At 40.6% G+C, this 20,444-nt stretch overlaps 1 protein-coding gene across 2 annotated transcripts in view; it reads left to right on the top strand.

Moving 5' to 3' along the window:
- The window catches only part of RYK (receptor like tyrosine kinase), a 29,239-nt gene extending 9,028 nt beyond the window's left edge, over positions 1 to 20,211 (top strand). Inside the window, exons 2-15 of one of the 2 annotated variants that reach the window (XM_083443296.1) lie at positions 3 to 124; positions 1,328 to 1,427; positions 3,175 to 3,309; positions 5,152 to 5,208; positions 6,100 to 6,244; positions 7,554 to 7,654; positions 9,915 to 10,040; positions 10,903 to 10,989; positions 13,296 to 13,365; positions 14,045 to 14,177; positions 15,237 to 15,346; positions 16,219 to 16,378; positions 17,139 to 17,275; positions 19,028 to 20,211. In XM_083443296.1, the coding sequence (XP_083299422.1) occupies positions 3 to 124; positions 1,328 to 1,427; positions 3,175 to 3,309; positions 5,152 to 5,208; positions 6,100 to 6,244; positions 7,554 to 7,654; positions 9,915 to 10,040; positions 10,903 to 10,989; positions 13,296 to 13,365; positions 14,045 to 14,177; positions 15,237 to 15,346; positions 16,219 to 16,378; positions 17,139 to 17,275; positions 19,028 to 19,139 (1,595 nt within the window). In that variant the 3' untranslated portion in view covers positions 19,140 to 20,211. Of the gene's footprint in view, positions 1 to 2; positions 125 to 1,327; positions 1,428 to 3,174; positions 3,310 to 5,151; positions 5,209 to 6,099; positions 6,245 to 7,553; positions 7,656 to 9,906; positions 10,041 to 10,902; positions 10,990 to 13,295; positions 13,366 to 14,044; positions 14,178 to 15,236; positions 15,347 to 16,218; positions 16,379 to 17,138; positions 17,276 to 19,027 lie in introns of both variants that reach the window. The other variant, XM_083443295.1, reaches the window with a different exon arrangement.
- Positions 20,212 to 20,444: the final 233 nt, after the last annotated feature.

The following is a 20,444-nucleotide window of genomic DNA, read 5'->3' as shown; positions in this document are numbered from 1 at the left end:
AGGTATTGATGCAGAACTTTATTATGTGAGAAATGACCTTATCAATCACTACGCTTTGTCCTTTAATCTGCTGGTACCAAGTGAGACAAACAGCCTCCATTTCAGTTGGCATTCCAAGGCCAAGGTAAGCACCAACTATTATTTTATGTGGCTGAATTAAGCAACAGTATTCATTGTGTGGCACTGGAGGGCTTAACCAGGGTGGGTAACCTAAGACTGAAGCTGCATGTGTAAGGTGTGCTACAGCTGGTATAACACACTGCAGCTTTGTCTGTAGCAGTTGTGGTGGGGTTTTGAGACCCTTTGCTGCCTGGAGCAGTTTCATGGATTCTGTCCGCATAGAGACAGAATCAAGCATGGAGCTGGGGGAAGGAAGCAGAAGTCCATGAACTTGTGCAGAATGTGCAGCGTGTGTCCATGATCAACATCCCATTCTTAAATATTGTCCAATTGAAAGTAAACTCCATTGCACCCATAAAACCCCAGTGTACACTTACCAAGGAGAAAGTATCATTGAACACAGTGGGATTTATTTCTTATTAGACATACACTAGGATTGCACTTAAGAAGTATAGTGTGTGAGAAGGCTTTCCTCTTCATTTCATAGGTTTGATTCAAATGACTTGTCCTAAACACAGTTTGGTTTTCATGAATGAGCTTTAGGCTTGTGTGCTGCTTCATCTTTAAATACATAAGAGTCCCTCCTTCCCTGTTTCTCAGTAGCTATAGTTTGCCCAATTCAGATATCTGTAAACCATAATTTTGCCTCTAGTTCAGGATTGGAAACCATACAACATGTATTAAATTGTATCAGTGCACACATGAGTAAGAAAAGTTGTTTACATTTAAAAGGATAGCTGGCTTGTGGTTTGAATATTTAAATATAATTCAAACAGTGATATTTTGGCATCCAACTTAAGGCTGAAATATTAACTGTTCTAGCAGTATCGAAAACTAGGTCTTTGGGTAGATCTCTGGGGGTGAATGGAAATGTGTTTTTCTGGCAGAAATTATTCCCGCCTATCACTTTGTATTGGTCATCTCCATATCTTGGTATGGTTTAGTATCTGTTCTGCTTACAGATCCCTTTTTCTGGTTTTGATCCAGATTCTACCCTTCCCCCTAATAATTGCTTGGTTGAGATGCATGTAGATTAAGGCAATGTCTGATTTCATCCTCTGAATTTAACTTGTTCATTTTTGTTGGACACTTAGCAACATGCTTCTGATAATTTGGTTCTTAATTTATCTCAAGTAGAAATCATTGCAAATGCATACCGTTTTATTGAGCATATTTTCTTTTTGGCTTGTTCTGCATATCATTACAGATTGAATATAAACTGGGATTTCAGGTTGATAATCTATTGGCTATGGATATGCCACAAGCAAATATTTCTGAACAAGGAGAAGTCCCTCGTACTTTATCAGGTAAGTAGTCTTTCATTACACAAACTGTAATGCTATGTGCTGATGGGGATACCTTCACTGCCGTGATTCATGCGTTGGTAACCTCACGGTTGAACTGCTGTAATGTGCTTCATGTGGTTTTTCCTTTGGGATTGATCTGCACACTGCAGCTGGTTCAGAGCACTGTGACTCAGTTGTGGAGTGAAGTACCTGAATGTGCAGATATTACTCACATGCTGAGGGAATTGCCCTGGCTGCCAGTTAGCTACTAGGGTGTGCTCAGTGTCTGCTATTAGCATATGAACCTTGGAAGAAGGAATGTAAAGTCTGTAATAAAATTAATATAAATCCCTGGACAACTCAGGTCCAGGTTTACTTGAAGGACTGCCTGCCCATGTATAGAACTGTAAGATCACTTTGATTGTGTGGGAAAATTTTACTTGTGGCACCAAACCCTACAGAATATCACAAGGCGGTGATCCCAAAATGGACATTTCCTCCACCTATTGCACATGCACCGTGGAATGCCCTTCCTTCTGAAATACAGTGGACCCTCCGGATACAAACTTAATTTGTTCCAGGGGTCCATGCGTACCCCAAAAAGTCCACATCTAGAGGCGGGTTTGCTGCGTTCGCAACCTGAAAGTTACATTACCCAAAGGTAACATAACCGGAGGGTCCACTGTATGTGAAGCACCATCCCATCAGTTTTTTCAGATGTGTTGCAAAAATGTACATCAGGCTTTTCCTGACTTGTAAAACTGGACCCTGTTTTTCCAAGATTTCTCTTACCTGTTTTCAAGTCTGTATTTTTGAGATTTGCTTAGAGATTTTAAGTATTAAGCTGTTTGGGGAAAAAATATAATAAAAATAAGCTATTTATACTTGGAGTTGACCTATTGAAATGAGTAGACTCAAGTAACTTTACTGATTTTAGTGGGTCTGCTTTGAGTATCTTAGTTGAAACCCTATATAAGCCATTGTCAAGTTTCAAATCTTGTTTTCTTAATCTTTGAAAAGAATTCAGTGTTTTATGTGGGTATGTAAGTTATTGTCCATGTGCCAATTTTGAAATTCCTAGTTTTATGAATACAATGTTTATAAAGTCGATGTGTTATACCTGTGTGTTGGGGGGGGCATTTACATATTCATATATTGAAGGTGGTCTGTATAGCACTAGTTTGTACAATAAAATTAATTTGAAAAGAAGGCATTAGAGGAAAGGATGATTTGAATATAAACCATAGTTTGTTTAGCCGAAGCGCGGTTTGTCTAAATTCAAGCCAAATTCATGGAAAATACAACTGTCAATAGCTCCTAATTCTGCTGGTTATATACTGTCTCCAATATCAGTGTTAATGTTAGTGGCAGTGACTGAATAGCAACCACTGGGAAGCAAGAGTGAGTGAAGGCTGTTGCACTCATGTCCTGCTTGTGGCCTCTCACAGGCATCTGGTTAGCCACTGTGGGAACCAGGATACCAGACTAGAAAGGACTTTGGTCTCATCTAGCAGGGTTATTCTTAATTTTATTAAGGAACATGAAAGGAGGAATCAAAAAATCATGTCAGTTTTTTAAATTAGTTTTAAAAGTTACCCTGAGAGCATTTTTGGCTAAAGGTATAAATGCCTTAAATTTTTTAAAAAGCTGTAACAAAGGAATTAAAAATACTCAGGAATTAAGGCAGTTTTGCACTGCTGATTTAAAGTGTGTGGTTTTTCATTTTATCTTTTAAAAACATGTATGTATGTGGCTTTTCTATTTACAGTGTTTCGGGTGGAACTCTCTTGCACAGGCAGATTAGACTCTGATGTTACGGTACTAATGCAGCTCAACATGACCATTAATGCTTCCAAAAATATCACAGTCTTAAATTTCAAACGAAGGAAAATGTGCTACAAAAGTAAGATATTTTTTATTCACTGTTCATATTAAAGGGGCAATACAGCTTTGTAATTTTTTTCACCTGCATTGCACACAGCTAGAGTCCCTCCACCACCACCCTTTTCCTATTCTTTCCCTTCCCACCCAACACCAGAGAAAGCAAGTGTGTAGGAGCTGCCACCAGTGTTGGGAGCTGTAATTTGCCTAGTTGGAAGCAGACATTTCAGATCTGTTTAGATTGGCTTTGAGAGTACTGGACAGACCTGTTTGAGCAGTGTGAGGTGAGGGGTGTTGGGGTCAGGGGTGTACTGGAGCAGAGAATGTGTCAGAAAGAGCTTCCAATAAATGTGGAGAAAAGAATTTCTACAAAGCTGAAGGAAAGTGCAGATGAAAGAAAATATAATACCCAATAACTGCAGTGAAGACTGTAATTGTCTCTAAATGCCATACTCTATAAAGCACAGGAGTTTTGCTGCAAACTTAGTAATATTGGCCTATTAAGGGGTTGAAAGAAAAGCACAAACTTTTGAAAAGGCTTGGCTACTGTTTATTGATTTTTGAAAACATTGATAAATGCTTAATACTAACGTAATTGATTTAATATATTATGAAGTTCCAATATTTTCTTTTTCAACTGCAACTTGTATACTATTTTTGTTTAATTTTAAAGGAATTTTTTTTGTATATTGTGATACAATGTTTAAACTGGCTGGCTTATTGTACGTTTGTAAAGATGTCGGCAACATTATTTATTTAAACCCTTTTTATCCTGTTCATTGCAAAAAGCAATTCCATATTCAAAAAAAACAGAACAAAAACCAACATGAAACGGCATAAAGCAAGGCAATTCCAAACCGATGCAATCTGACAATACATTTCTGCAGAGGTCTGGGCAAATAACCAAGGCTCTACATGGTGTCGAGCTTCCAACAATGTGTGTGCCAGTTGTATTTCAGAGGGAAGGCAATTCCAAAGCTGAGATGCCACCACCAAGAAGGCTCTCCCTGCTGCACTTCCAGCCAAACCTCAGTAAATTTACCAAGCCCAGGCAATCTTGGTACAGGGTCTGGCCTTTAAGGGTAGCAGGTGATTTAAGGGCTTTGCTTACCAGTACTAAAACTTTGCAGCAGTATCTCAGTAAAAGGGGTATTGTTGACCAGAAAGGATTATTACTAACATTGGGAATGCAGGAAATCAATATTTAAACCAAGATGCATGACTGGAAACAGAAGCTACCCATAACCAATATGCTTCAGAACTCTAGAAAGGTGGAGACCTAGGGAAGGGTTAACATCATTGGCTACATTTACGTGTCCTGAGAAAGTTTGGGTTGCAGGGTGGATTTGAAATACAGTAAATAAATTTCTTCTCAATAGCATCTACTCATGAGAATGAGTAGTTGCAATGATTACAGGAAAGCTTGAAAGTTAAATATTGTGTTCCCATGAAACACAAAGGATGAAATACAAATGTATCCATGTGCTAAATCTATCCCTGTTCTGTTCTTGGATTTTACATCTGAAAGTTCCGCTTATGTTCTTTCATGGGCACATGTTTAAACAAGGGTCAACCATCGGAAGTTAGCATTGTATTTATTTTTTATTTCAAGGCAAGTAAAAGGACCAGTCTGCATGCTACTGAAATCTTGTGGTTGGTGCTACTATGTGGTATGTTACTTCCTCCTTATAGTAGCTGAACTACATTGAATTCTCAGGTTTGCCAGAGCTTGATAGATATTTTTTTGACTTAGTATTGATAGAAGATGGAATAAAGTGTTCTTCTGTTCATTGTCTTGGTATGAAAAGTAAAATTCAGAGGAAAAGTGATATCAAATGTCCCTTTTTACCCCTTTTGCCTTTAGAACCTGAGCTAGAAGTAAAACCACCAGTATTGGACAAAAATAGCAGCAAAGCTATTTGTAAGTAAATGTGTTTCATATTTTTAAATGAAATATACCTGAAAGCATTATTCGTATGCAGCATGCAGGAGAAGTTGAGGATCTTTGTCATTTTCTTTTAAAATCATCAGTCTACATAATTCAAACACATTTCTTCCCCTTTTGCTGTTAGATAAGGAAAATTGGTCAGATTTTTAAAGAGACAGACTTTGTTCATTAATGGAAATTAAAAAGTATAAATCCCGAGCAGCTTGTACTTTCGCATTTTTGTATTTCATGCTTCTTTTATTGATTATCATGTTGTGAACCAGGTACTCCACCAAGCAGATCTGTAAGAGATTAGTTTTGCTACCAGCCTTTTTATGGAATGTATTTTTGAATTTGCATGTTACATGGCTGCATATTTTGGTATATGAATTGAATTCCTGTGAACAGTAAATAGAGAGAAGGCAACTTGCTAGTGAAGATATTATATTACAAAAAAAACTCCATTGGCCTTTTGGTGGAAGCAATTTCATAATTTTTTCATGTTGCGTTATTAGCATAATTAGCTGAGTTCTTTGTAGTGGAGGGCATCTCTCTGTCCTTGGTACTCATCAGTCTTCTCTTTTTGTGCTTCAAGGAAAACAAGGCTTAGAGAAGACTTTAATGTAGAGGTTTTGTATCTAAAGGCTATGATGTTTAGTTTTTCTAGGCATCTCTTAGTGACTGTTTTCAATATTTTATATTTAGACTTCTAAAACTAATCTTGGAAGTCACTTTTTTCCTTCACCATAAGCTTAAATTAAATACTACAGTATAATAGGAAAATAAAAATAAACATGTTACTTATTTATTTGTATGTGAACTTAGCTGAAGCTGGCAAATGTTATATCCATTTTGTTGCAGTAATGCTTTGCTCTTCCATTTCAGTTGATCCTGTAAATGCAGCTCCCACCACTTCTACGCGTGTGTTTTATATCAGTGTAGGAGTTTGCTGTGCAGTCATATTCCTGGTAGCAATAATACTAGCTGTTTTGCATCTTCACAGTATGAAGAGAATAGAATTGGAAGACAGGTAAAGAAAAAACGTGGACTTCAATTTTCTTTCCAGTTTTCATGTTTGAGACGTTATATGGACTTCTTGATGCACTAAAGGTAGCTCCTAGGCTTTGGCAGAGTTGACATTGACATTGAGAACTTAATGTCAGTGCAGTATATAACTTATTTTTCAATGTTCCTAGATAATGCAATACAAGACTTACTAAGTTAACAGGCTGCTAGCCATGTTGGCTTAATACTACCTCAAGTTTCAAAGGCAGTATGTCTCTGAATACCAGTTGCAGGGGAACACAAGTGGGAGAGTACTATTGCATTCATGTTTGTGGACTTCACATAGCCATCTGGACTTTGTGGACTTCACATAGCCATCTGGCTGGCCTCTGTGAAAACAGGCTGCTAGCTACATGGGTGTTGAGCCTATGCTAGTGGGGCTGCTCTAAGGGACTGGCATATTCTGTGAAATAGAGTTAAGATTAATCATAATAGGTTCCAAATAGCACTGGTTAAGGATTGCTGATAGTTCTTGGGATTCTACCACCCCTAGATTCTCTCCATTTAAATAATATTCTTAAGCTTCATTTCCTTACTTACAATCTGCACATCCCTAACAGTTGGACTGAAAGTGAAGATTCTTGGAGTAAGGGGTGATTTATTGGTGGTGGTGAGGAACCCTTTAACAACACTGAAAAATACTTGAAAATGTGTTTTAAGATGTGTGGCTGTTACTCTTTTTAAAAAACGGATGCATTTCTTTATTGTGGTCATAGTTAATTTACAAAGACAGGTTCAAATACTCAATAGAGGGGTCCCCCCCCCAGTGCTATATATGCACAGTCCAACTCCTTTTCTCTGTTGGGGATATAAACAAGAACATTCTGACTTCTGTTGTACATATCTCTAGCTAAACTCTGGAAAAATGCTTGGCCCAGTATAGTTTCCCTTACATCTGTTTTAATCTATTTGAAACCTATAACACATCAGAACTCAATCTACAAACTTAAATGTTTGGACTTTCCCAACTATGCTACAGATTTTGTCTTCCTTTTCGGCAAGATTTGCAATAGTTAAAGGTGTAATTGCTTAAATTACGGTTGATTTGATTGAAAACGTTATTAATCAAAATGCTATTTGAATGCCTTTTCATGTTCTGATATTCATTTAAAGTATTACAAGCTTTTGACATTTTTGCTATATTCAAGTTGAGTTTTGGAGAAGTCTGGTTTTGTTAATCTTTTTTAACTGCACAACTGAAGTGGTATCTTAGCCTCAGCAAAAGTTAAGTGGTTGAAAATTAGAAAATGATTGTGTTTTCTTTTCCAAAACAGCATTAGTGACAGCAGTAGTTCTCAAGGCTTATCTCAGCCCTCAACGCAAACAACACAGTACCTGAGAGCTGACACTCCAAACAATGCAACACCAATTACTAGTAAGTGTTAATCTAATTACAGATACCCACAAACCTCAACTTTCTATGTATGAGTGTTAGTCTTAGTGTTCTAAGAGACCATACTGATGTTGACTAGCAGGAAAATGTGTGAAAAGTCTAAAGTTGGCATCCTAGTGACCTTTGTTTCTCTGGGCTATAAGATCACAATACTGTACATTGTATGAGAAACGGGATTCTCAACCCATAGAGAACCCTGATGTTCTTCAAAGGTTCCTCCCCGATTCTCCTATATAAATGTTCAATCCCCCTGAAGGAGCTAACACAGGGATGACATGCTTTTGCCAAGTGCATGTAGCTCTGCCTGGAGTGTCTGTTTCTTTGCTAGATCTCAGACTGGTGGCAAAACAGTTAATGTGTACGGGTAGGATGATGACCGTCAAATCATTTTTTCTGTGTGTTCTTCTGTGCTGCCTCAGATTATTGACATGCCCATGCCCTTTTCCTTTGTGAGACTGCAGCAGACACTGTTGCCATGTGTTCAAACTTTTCTCTGTATATCTAAGGACTAGAATGCATAATTGTTAGTTTTCGCCATACTTTTAAATTGGTTGAATCAATTGACTTGGATCCTAAAATAAGTTAACTTCAGTAAGCTCATGAAGGACAATTTGCTGCCCCCACCCATATTCCTTCAAAAAGACTGGGGGATCCCCCTGAATGATGTGGGTTCAGGCGTAGGGGGAAAAGTAATGTTTCCTGTCCCATTACACTCTGGGTGCCCACCCCACAATTTCAAGAGGTTCCCAGAATGTAGCACAATACTACAAATGTTCCCAAAGTGGATTGAATGATAGCATCCATCATCACTGCTTGTGTAGCTGGCCTCGGTCCAGTATATCTGAAGGAGCGTCTCCTCCCCCATGGTTCTGACCGGACACTGAGGTCCAGCTCTGAGGGCCTTCTGGCGGTTCCCTCACTGCGAGAGGCCAAGTTACAGGGAACCAGGCAGAGGGCCTTCTCGGTAGTGGCGCCCGCCCTGTGGAACACCCTCCCATCAGATGTCAACATACAAACAAACAACTACCTGACATTCAGAAGACATCTGAAGGCAGCCCTGTTCAGGGAAGATTTTTAATATGTGACATTTTAGTGTATTTTTCATCTTTGTTGGAAGCCGCCCAGAGTGGCTGGGGAAACCCAGCCAGATGGGTGGGGTACAAATAAATTATTATTATTATTATTATTATTATTATTATTATTATTATTATTAATGTAAGTAATTTTCTTATCAGTGGATTTGGCTGTGTTCTAACTTCATTGTTAGAGGCAGTATGCAATGCCAATTGCAGGGAATCACAGATGGGAAGATTACTGTTTCACTTGCGTTCTGTTTCTGGGTCTCCAAATGGTGTTGGGCTATAGCCTCCATCATCCCCAGACAGTGGGGCCAAATATTCTGTGCCTCTGTTCTTGGGGCAACAGTTCATTAGACTGCACTGCTGTTAGTAGTTTCTCTTTGACACTTCCCTATTATGCGGCAGCAAGGTAACCATTAAGATGTGCTAGATCAGAAACTGTTTGAAAGGACAATGCCCTAGCAATTTCATACAATTAGGATAATGTTTGATTCTAAAAAACCTCAAGGAGGTTCCGAAAAACAGTAATATCTATGAGTGTCTAGATCGTCTGAGCCCATTAGACTGGAATGGAATACCAGCAAGAAGCGGTTCTTGGAAGTAAAGGATCAGTCTCTGCAACTGCAGCACTTTGAGACATTGGAAAGAATTGGGGCAGAAGAGTTTATTTCGTTTATGTAACCTTTCCTCCTGCTGAAGAGACCTCTCAGTTTGCTGCTATGAATGTTCCAGATTGACCAGCTGCATAAAGCTTCGCCCAGACTACATAAACAAAAGTCCTTGTGAAAGGCGTTGGAACATTTCTTACTAGAAACCAAAATAATTTTGAGATGCTTTACCAATTTTTTAAAAATTATAAACACAGGATTCACTTTGCATATAGCAATGTCTTCTAAAGCCCAGAAGAGGGCAATGTGTTTGCTTTCTTGTTTGTTTCAATCTTGTAATGTGTATGATACTCAGTAATTAACCAGAAGATCATTATTCTTATTGCATCCTGTGGCAAAACATTAAATACTTTAAAGGTACTATCCAGGGCCATAGGTTTCTTTTCCTACATGTGTTTTTTTTTTGCAGCATAATTTCATCTCTAGATAATGATGAATACTCCTATTTACATTTGGTATTTATATTGGTATTGTTTGGATCTGCTGGCTCCTCAGGTTATCCTACTTTACGAATAGAGAAGAACGATCTTAAAAGTGTAACGTTGATGGAGGCAAAGGCTAAAGTAAAGGACATAGCAATCTCCAGAGAGAGGATAACATTAAAAGATGTTCTTCAAGAAGGTACAAGTAAACAATTCCTCATATGTGTCAATATGCAATCAATCACATGATATGCTTTTCATTTTTCTTGGCTTTTTCTGTGTATTATTGATACCTCAAATGACTGGTGGTAGTTATAAGTAGGGTGGATTGTTTAAATAGCCAACAAAAAAAATGGGCAGCTTTCTAACAATGATGTCTAACAATGGTTCGGCTATTATATCTAATCTAGACTGATGTGTCTGATAGGTGTGCAATTCCATTTTTAAGAGGTTAGATGTGTAGGATTATGTTTTGTACATAATGATTTTATCCATACCGTTTTTGAAAAGCATACCATTTTCATTGCTGCTTAGTTATCCTTGGTATAGGGAATATTATGGGGAAATTGAATTGGGCAAATATATCTCAAAACATTTCTGATGATACATCTTATTGCTCTGAAATCTTGCTTAATGAAACTAAATTGGGGAAAACAGGGCCTCATTTTATTTTTTCCTAATCTTCTGGTCAGTCTTGTAAACTAGCATATTTTTTAAGGTTTGATCAGTTTCTCTACTAATCTTATGAGCTAAATTTTTGCAGGTAATCTTACTAATCCACAATGTTAGCGAAAGAGGCTTTCACGAAAATGTTAAAACTTCTATTGCTTATGTTGGCAATCTCCCTTTGAACTCCTCTAAATTAGATCGGCAAATAATGGTTCAAGTGCCAACTATGAAAAGGTTGATGAAATGCTGAACAAAGAGGCCATGGATGGATGTGAAGTTTCACAAGAGGAGAGTCCACTGCTAACCTTGATTTCCCTTCACTGTTGATTTATTGAATGTGTATACAAATTTCTGTTGACCTCATTTTCTTCGTTCATTGCTCTCATCCTCAGGCACATTTGGTCGAATTTTCCATGGAATGCTAATAGAAGAAAAAGACCCTACTAAAGAAAAGCAGATGTTTGTAAAAACAGTAAAAGGTAGGCTTTCAGCATGACTTTTGTTCAGTGTTAGGCAGGTTATAGGATAGTCACTGCTTCTGCAAAACAGTTCTTTCTTAGATGTATTGAAAAATGAATGTTAGGGCAAAACCTCTTCCACAGTTACAGAATTCCAACAGGTCTCATTCTAGTAATAGTAATTTTTCTGTGTCTGGCTTCAGTTTATTGAATTGGGTGTGTATATTTCAGGTATGTATTTTGAACCAAACATGGAGACCCCCTAAGAAGTAGAGAGGGGCTGGTTTGGTGGGCTAGTGCATACTTGGGAGACAGCTGGCTTCCACTGAGCCTTGGGGAAATATATGGTTGAGGGAAGACTACTCCATAGTCTAGTAGGTTAGCTCTGCCGCTTGGGAGATAAAAGGGGACACAGGAAAGAAAAAAGGCCTGAATGGTAAGTAAAGAGGGACCATAGCACTAGCTAATTTTTGTCTAGTGTGGAATGTGACGCTCATAGCCCCGAGAAGAGAGGAAGTTACAGGTCCCAGCATCTAAAAATGAGAACTATTTTCAATGTTCAGCTGATTGCCAGAATTCACTGGTCCTTTTTCACATGAAGCTTTCATCTCATGGTCCCTCATCTCAGTCCCCTCAGAAGTTTAGTGGAAGGAAAAGGAAGGCAAGCCACTGCCTTAAGTTTATTATAAAGATTTAGTGACCACAGACAGTGGCAGAATGCAAGTTCCCAAGTCCAGATTCTGGCATCTCTTTAAAAGATTTGGGGTATCAAGGCTGAGGGAAAGACCTTGGAGAGGTACTACTGGCCATAATGAAGAGTTTGTGAGCTAGGTGGATCGTTGTTCTAAGGCAGCTTCATATGTTCCTCTCTGTGATCTCTCCCCACAATCGCTTAAAAGGGACTGTGACAGCCTTTTCTTTTTTACCCACCACACTGCAACATTTTGTCAATTTCATCTTAAGCTATGTGACTCATGCTTAAGTCCTATTGAAAATAGTGGGACCTACCGTATTTTTCGTCCTATAGGGCGCACCGGCCCATAGGACGCACCTCGTTTTTTTGGGGGGGGGGGAAATGAATAAAAAAAATTTATTTCCCCCCCTCAGCTGCGGCTGCCGCCCCAAGCCTTGCGGACACCCGCCAGAAGCAAGGGGAGCCCTCTGGAGGGCTCCCCGTGCTTCGGGCGGGAGGCTGCCGCCCCAAGCCTCGCGCGCTCAGCGGGACCTCCCGTCGGGCGCGCAAGGCTTGCGGACACGCCCCCGAAGCACAGGGAGTCCTCCGGAGGGCTCCCCGTGCTTCGGGCGGGAGGCTGCCGCCCCAAGCCTCGCGCGCTCGGCGGGACCTCCCGTCGGGCGCGCAAGGCTTGCGGACACGCCCCCGAAGCACGGGGAGTCCTCCGGAGGGCTCCCCGTGCTTCGGGCGGGAGGCTGCCGCCCCAAGCCTCGCACGCTCGGCGGGACCTCCCGTCGGGCGCGCAAGGCTTGCGGACACGCCCCCGAAGCACGGGGAGTCCTCCGGAGGGCTCCCCGTGCTTCGGGCGGGAGGCTGCCGCCCCAAGCCTCGCGCGCTCGGCGGGACCTCCCGTCGGGCGCGCAAGGCTTGCGGACACGCCCCCGAAGCACGGGGAGTCCTCCGGAGGGCTCCCCGGGCTTCGGGCGGGAGGCTGCCGCCCCAAGCCTCGCGCGCTCGGCGGGACCTCCCGTCGGGCGCGCAAGGCTTGCGGACACGCCCCCGAAGCACGGGGAGTCCTCCGGAGGGCTCCCCGTGCTTCGGGCGGGAGGCTGCCGCCCCAAGCATCGCACGCTCGGCGGGACCTCCCGTCGGGCGCGCCAGGCTTGGGGACACTCGCCCGAAGCACGGGGAGTCCTCCGGAGGGTTCCCCGTGCTTCGGGCGGCAGGCTGCTGCCCGCAAGCCTTGTGAGCCTGTGGGAACTCCCACAGGGCTTGCAAGGCTTGCGGATAGCTTCCTGAAGCCTGGAGAGCGAGAGGGGTCGGTGCGCACCGATGCCTCTCGCTCTCCCGGCTTCAGCGAAAGCCTGCATTCGCCCCATAGGACGCACACACATTTCCCCTTCATTTTTGGAGGGGAAAAAGTGCGTCCTATGGGGCGAAAAATACGGTAGTTCACAAAGTCTAATTTAAATCCCATTGATTTCAATAGGACTTTTAATGCAATTAACTTGGTCTGGATCTTGTTCATCAAGAATGTTTAATATCTTAGTATGTGATTTTGCTATTTGAGGATTTTGAATTTTATGTGTGTCTGTCTGTTAGCTGCTTTTTTTTGCCTATGCAAATTTGTTCTAACAAGCTTTTGCCTTTTTAGATCAGGCCTCAGAAGTTCAAGTGACAATGATGTTAACAGAAAGCTGTAAACTCAGAGGTCTTCATCACAGGTTAGCGCTCTTCAAAATGAAAGCAAAGTTGTTTTAATTTGTGTTTGGGAATTTGATGGCTTATCACCTAAAGTTTAGTTTCACAACAGTCTACTGAAAACAGTTATTAATTATTATTCTGCAAAAACACTTCACTAGACTTCAGTTTTAGTCTTCATGTGAGCCATCTTCAGTCGGGCAAAGTGCAAACTTGAAGGTGACTGGAATTGAAGTGTACTTTGCATATGCTTCATTCAAGAATTCTCAAATAACGAATTTGGCCTATAATGCAATTGCAAAAAGCTATTTGGTTATGATTGCGAGCAGTGTTTGTACTTAAAAAAAGGGGTATACATTTTCCTAAATTATAAATCAAGGATATGGGATACATGGTGGTAATTGTGCAGTACAGTGGATCCTCCAGACACAAACTTAATTCGTTCCAGGGGTCTGTATTTACCCCCAAAAGTCCACATCTAGAAGCGCCGATTCTGTGCATGCGCACAACGCGATAGAGCACTTCTGTGCATGCCCGTACGGCAAAACCCAGAAGTATACACTTCCGGGTTTGCCGCGTTCACAACCTGAAAGTTACATTACCCGAAGGTAACATAACCCGAGGGTCCATGTACAATTGTGGGATTGTTGGTTGAACAGCTAATGGAATCCCCAGAACCAACCAGAACTATATTTCTTTCAGAAATCTGCTCCCCATTACTCACGTTTGTATAGAGGAAGGAGAAAAACCAATGGTACTGTTGCCTTATATGAACTGGGGGAATCTCAAGCTGTTTTTGCGACAGTGCAAACTGGTAGAAGCTAACAATCCTCAGGTAAGAAGTGGCTAATCTAGAATATAAAATAGTTGGTCACCAATTTAGATTTAATTAAAATTCAAACTGTCGAGATCATGGTGAATTTCCAAGGGATTCATAGGTATGAAAAACTCATTCAGTAGAACGGGCTTTGCCAACCTGGTGCCCTCCAGAAGTGTTGGATTGCAGTCCCATCGACCCCAGCGCAAGGCTCATGGGAGTTGCAGTCCAGAACACCCAGAGGACACCAGGTCAGTGAAAGCATCAGTAGAGCCATAGGAAACAAACATGCTAACAATATTTTAAAAACAATTTGCTTTAATGTTTCATTCTCTGCTTAAATACATGTTGCTTCTTAAATACAAACATAGGAAAGTAGTGTAATAACAAGGAGAAGGCTGAAACATCAGGTGTAATCCTAATATTCCCAGTCCTGCTAGGGCAGCTTCTCAAAATTGTCTTAATCTCCTCTGCTTCCCAGATTAGGAAAGCCAACATTTATGTTTTCAGGGGCCACATTGTTCTTCAGAGGACCACCAGCATATGTTGTTGTACAAACTAATTTCATCACAAGAGGCTTGTGACACAGTAAATGTCATCTAGCAGGAAGAGCTTCACAGTATGTGCTTGTTAACATATTCCTGCATCGCAGGATGCTGAATTATGTGCCCAGTGCATATAATCAGACTCCTGTGCCTTGTGAAAGCCAGAACTGAGCAGATCACAGTGACTTGCACCTAACACACAAAGGGTTCTGTTCTCCCTTCTCACAGAAGTGGTAGCAGGAAATGCAGCAGAAATTTTGTTAACTCTGGTTTTTGCCACTATGAAAGCAAATTAGATATGGTGCCCCTGAGTTTTGGGACAAGCACCAGCAGTTTTCATTTTATCGGAAAGACAACCTCTTTGGATCTCAGTTTTTCAGTGAAAATTGGCAATAAGAAAAGTTTGTACTTTGGACAGGTAGCAAATAATGACTAAGCTAGGAATTTTTATTCAAGCATATTTGTTTTTTTAAAAATTAGCTCCACCTTTTCATTTCAAGGAGGTTTATAATTATAATCTCTATTTCTATAGGCAATTTCACAACAAGATCTTGTACATATGGCTATTCAGATTGCCTGTGGAATGAGCTACTTGTCCCGAAGAGAGGTCATTCACAAAGACCTGGCTGCTAGAAATTGTGTGTAAGTACTGAAGTGTAAAGGGCTAAAGACACTCAGTTGGGGGCAATGTAAAATGCTCCTCTAACGGGTCTTCTGTCCATTCACTGTACAAGTCACTCTTTCCCATTGCAAGCTGCTAGCTGCACCTGTCTGGCACAGCTAGTTTTATGTTTAAGGTGCAGCATAATAAAGAGATGCCTGCAGAGAGCACCAGAAATCAAAGTATGAGGTACCGCAGCACTAGAAGAACTTAGTAGGTATCGGCCAGCATCTACCATATTTGTGGAAAATATGACCATAATGTTTTAGGTTGCTTATGCAAATGAAGTGTTGTCTTTGTTTGCCATTATTCCATAAAAAACCAGTTCTAAATGTTTTCTCTCAATACAAGAAACAGAAACTATGCTTGAGATATTGTAGATAGGGGGTGCTTTGATTCTTAGCATTTGGGCCACTAGGGCCATCCCCCTTGTCTTAAAAGGGAAAGCTAAGGTTCACAGTTGCCTTTATGCAGTACCACTTTTGGGCATCCATCCATCATTTGTTAAGAATTTGTAGTAGTTGACGGTTGGCAATAGGCTACATTCCTGCACATGCTGTCATTCTATATTTTGACCGACAAATGGAGCAATGAAATAGGAAGGTATCACGCTACCAATATGCAGTTTGTTAGGTTTTTATTTAAAAATTAAAAAATACTTTAAAATGACATCAAGGTTCTTGATGCATGTCTTACTCCAAATTGTTTTTGCACTAGGCATTAGTAGGCTAGAGTATGTCTAAAAATGCCTTGTCATTTCCTGAGTGTCACCTAGATAGTGCTGCAAGCATACGACTGTAAAGAGCTTAACTTACCCATCTAAGTGGTTGTCTGTGTGTATTTTAATATACAGCATTGATGATGCACTTCAGGTGAAGATTACAGACAATGCCCTGTCCAGAGATCTATTTCCCATGGATTATCATTGCCTCGGAGACAATGAAAACAGGCCAGTGCGGTGGATGGCTCTTGAAAGTTTGGTTAACAATGAGTTTTCCGGCGCTAGTGATGTGGTAAGTTAATATACAGTAGCAGAACAAAAACATATTGCAGTAATCAACTATTGAGTGCCATCAGGAGAACCCCAGAACAGCAAGTGAGGAGAGGAGATGTGGGAATCGTTCTGTCCTGCAAGTCAAAATGCTTGCCTTGATTGAACAATTGCACAATGTAGAATTCCTCCCGTATATTTTTAAATTGAAACAACAATCAGAGTTGTAAAAATTTTCATACAGAACAACTTACTTGTTAGGTAAGCAGCCCTTGGATAAACAGCAAACCCACACTGAATATCCTAGTATTCGTTTTAATAAGGTAAGTTGAGGAGATTATAGAAAAAGAAATTTAAGGCTAATAGAACTGGGAGTGATGTCCAGTGTTGATCATACCCAGGGTAGACCCATTGAAATCAGTAGGCCTACTCTTGGTATGACCTCTGGAGTTTAGTGGCATGATAATAGGAAACAATACACACACCACAAGTGTTGAATCCTTTAAAAATATGTGCAATTCATATTGAGACATCCAGCACACATGTTTTTTTATTTTGGAGTCATACCTGAGTAAAAGCAGTAACACAAATATCTCTGGTAACTGTTAATAGGTCTGATAGGCCATTTTACGCCACAGCAATTTACAATTGTTTGTTTTCAAGCTTTATTTGAAATAAAAGATGGACTGAGCCCCTTATTTGCAAGAAACTGATACTTGTTTGAAAGAAATATGAAACATTCCTAAAATCTAACCAGTTATTATATGTGATACTCTTTCCAGTGGTCTTTTGGAGTAACCTTATGGGAACTGATGACTTTGGGACAAACCCCTTATGTAGATATCGACCCCTTTGAGATGGCAGCCTATCTAAAAGATGGATACAGGATAGCTCAGCCAATCAACTGTCCTGATGAATTGTAAGTGACTGTTAGAGTTGCATAATAATTGTGTATGTAGGTGGAAAATAATGTCTATGATTAGTTGGTGCGAACGAATAAGAACTGTGTTTGAAAGCATTATACATTCTACATTAACTGGACTTCATTTGGGTATAGTAGGGTTCGGCACGATGCGCATGTGTGTGGTAACTCGTCAGTTGGATGCTCAAATGGGAAGCTGCCTGTATGTTGGTGTTTTTATCCCTCTGTGTCTTGAAGACTCGGAAATATGGTGTGATTAGTGAAGTCCTCAAAAGCAATCAAAAGAATGACATTAGATACATGCAGTAAAGTGCAACTCATACTCTTGACTCAGTGAGGACCATGTGGGGAACAACTGAATAGGTGGAGAATATTTCCTGTTTCTTATATGTGTGATACAGATTTCTGTGGTTGACATTGTAGTAGTCCGTGGTCCCTGTTCCACTTGTTCCATTGCTATGGAATAAAGTTCTATCCCTCAATTCATCGCTGAAGTGCATTGTCACTACTTTATGGTTCCTTCTTTTGGGGACATAAGCAGTTAATCTCAGTCTTAAATTGACTCATACTGATGATAGTGGTGTTTCAGGTTCTTTTTTATCGTACTCCTTGGAACTACTCTTTTAGGAGATGGGGCTGCTTTTAAAAGGAAGATTGTGAAGTTGCATGCAATTTTACATTTCCTAAAATCATTCATGCATACATGCACATACGCAGCCCTATATCTTCTGAGAAATCATTATAGTTTCTTACTTAGTAACCCTCAAAAACTATACTAATCTGACCACTTGAGGCTCAAATTTTGAGCCTGTTATACACTGAAGCAAAATTTAGTCATTAGATTCCTATCCTGGTTCAGTTTCTGCCCACTGTATTCCAGAGGTGAGGAGTCATTTTTAAGGCTGTGCTATAGCTTGCTATGGACCCGGGTAGCGCTGTGGGTTAAAGCCTCAGTGCCTAGGGCTTGCCGATCGAAAGGTCGGCGGTTCGAATCCCCGCGGCGGGGTGCGCTCCCGTTGTTCGGTCCCAGCGCCTGCCAACCTAGCAGTTCGAAAGCACTCTCGGGTGCAAGTAGATAAATAGGGACCGCTTACTAGCGGGAAGGTAAACGGTGTTTCCGTGTGCAGCTCTGGCTCGCCAGAGCAGTGATGTCACGCTGGCCACGTGACCCGGAAGTGTCTTCGGACAGCACTGGCCCCTGGCCTCTTAAGTGAGATGGGCGCACAACCCTAGAGTCTGTCAAGACTGGCCCGTACGGGCAGGGGTACCTTTACCTTTATAGCTTGCTATAAGCTCCTGATAAAGATGTTTCTAACAATACACATAAATTTAAAGTGGATGTTAAATATCTCACAAAATCTGAAAAGAACAGAGAAGATACACTGTGTTCTTTTAAAAGGGTAACCAGCTATGAGACATTAACTTGGGGAGTATCTTCACTAGATGTCACTTGCTGTAGATTTCTAATTTTCACACAGGTGAAAATGTGAAATACTTTCCATGTTGCTAAGGTCTCCAATACTTACCACACATTAAAGCGTATGGCAGGGGATGAAAATATCACACTTTTAATACCTTTACTTACTGTGTGTTAATTTGTTGGAAGCTGCCCAGAGTAGCTGCGGGTAACCCAGTCAGATGGGTGGCATATAAATAAGGTACTATTAATCTATTATTAAACCTGTGGCCGAAGGGCTTACCACTTGTGTCAAGCTTACTTACCTTTGTTTGCTTTTTTTTATTGTCCAGATTTGCTGTGATGGCTTGCTGCTGGGCACTGGACCCCGAGGAGAGACCTAAATTCCAACAGCTGGTGCAGTGCCTCACCGAATTCCATGCAGCATTGGGAGCCTATGTCTGATGCCAGGCATACACACTCTGCTCTACTTGGAAAGAGACGCTGTGTCCATGTAACAGTGAAACGTGGCGTTTGCATCTATTTATATACACTATAACGTCTATCTAAAACACATTATTTGGAAGTAGGCTTCACTGATTTCAGTGGATTTTTCACATAATGCGAGAAGGATCAGGGAGCCCATGTGTGAAGCAGAGACACTAACTAGAAGATTGCCTTCTTCCAAAATCACTGTGCCTTAATAAAGCAGTCTGGTGTTTTTTGTAAGGTTAGGTTTTATTCTACGTGTCACTTAAGTGGAAATCAGACATTTTAATTTCCCAGCCTGAAACGTAAGTATAAGAGACTGGAATGTGAATTGGATGAATTTTTGGCACTGTTAAAGAAGATGCAAACTTAATTTCACAGGTGCTTGAACTGATGCATGGGGGCATTTGTGTAAAAATCTAAAGTGGCAAAAAGAATTTCTCCTTCCCCCACACCCCAAAAAAGACTTACGTGTGCTGCAGCTTAAACTATTTAAAATGACTTGACTGGTTTTGGTGTTCAGGTTTGTAGTTGGAATAGCCTTTTTTTTTAAAGTATCCATTCCTTTTTTTTTAAAGACGACAGCACAATATGGTTGGAACCACAAGTGGCCTTTTTATTATGTTTTAATCCCATTCTTAAACAATTGTGTGTTTTTTTTGGGGGGGGGGAGAGCTTACCTCCAAGATGCATTATTCCCCTTTTAAAAGTGACAGACAGTTCTACGAAGCTGTTTCCAGTTTACCTCAAGAGTAAAATGGAGCCTCATGTTGCAAGGCTAAAACCGCTTAGAAGTTTTTTTCTGCAATCAAGCGGTATATAAATTTTATGGAAAAAAGAAAAGTGCTAGAGGCCTTCAGAGAAGTGCCAAAGCAGCCCTCTATTAGGAGCCTTTCACCTCGGACTGTAGAATGCAGATTTTCTTGTTAAAAAGGTACTGGTTTATGTGTTTAGGATTTTTTATGACCTGAAAAGGAATTAAATATATAAATATATAAATATATTTGTAAATCCGCATTTGAAGAGTAAAAATATCTGTATATTATGAGTTAATGAGAAACTTCATCCCTGATACTGTGGGGTTGTATCCAGCTTACCATTATGCATTTATCAGCACTTACCATTATGCATTAATCAGCACTTGATGCAAATTCTGGCGATGGCTGTAAAGCCACTTGATCATCTCTTGAGCATAGAAGCCGTCACAGATAATGAGAAATGTTATTTTCTCTGATCCTGTACTGATTCATTATGCCTACAGAGTTAACGTATGCTGATTGC

The sequence above is a fragment of the Podarcis tiliguerta genome (genome assembly GCF_965153285.1).
Source record: "Podarcis tiliguerta genome assembly, chromosome: 5".
Lineage (NCBI taxonomy): Eukaryota > Metazoa > Chordata > Lepidosauria > Squamata > Lacertidae > Podarcis > Podarcis tiliguerta.
Note: the sequence above shows the minus strand (reverse complement) of the source record. Positions and strands in the feature narration are given on the sequence as shown.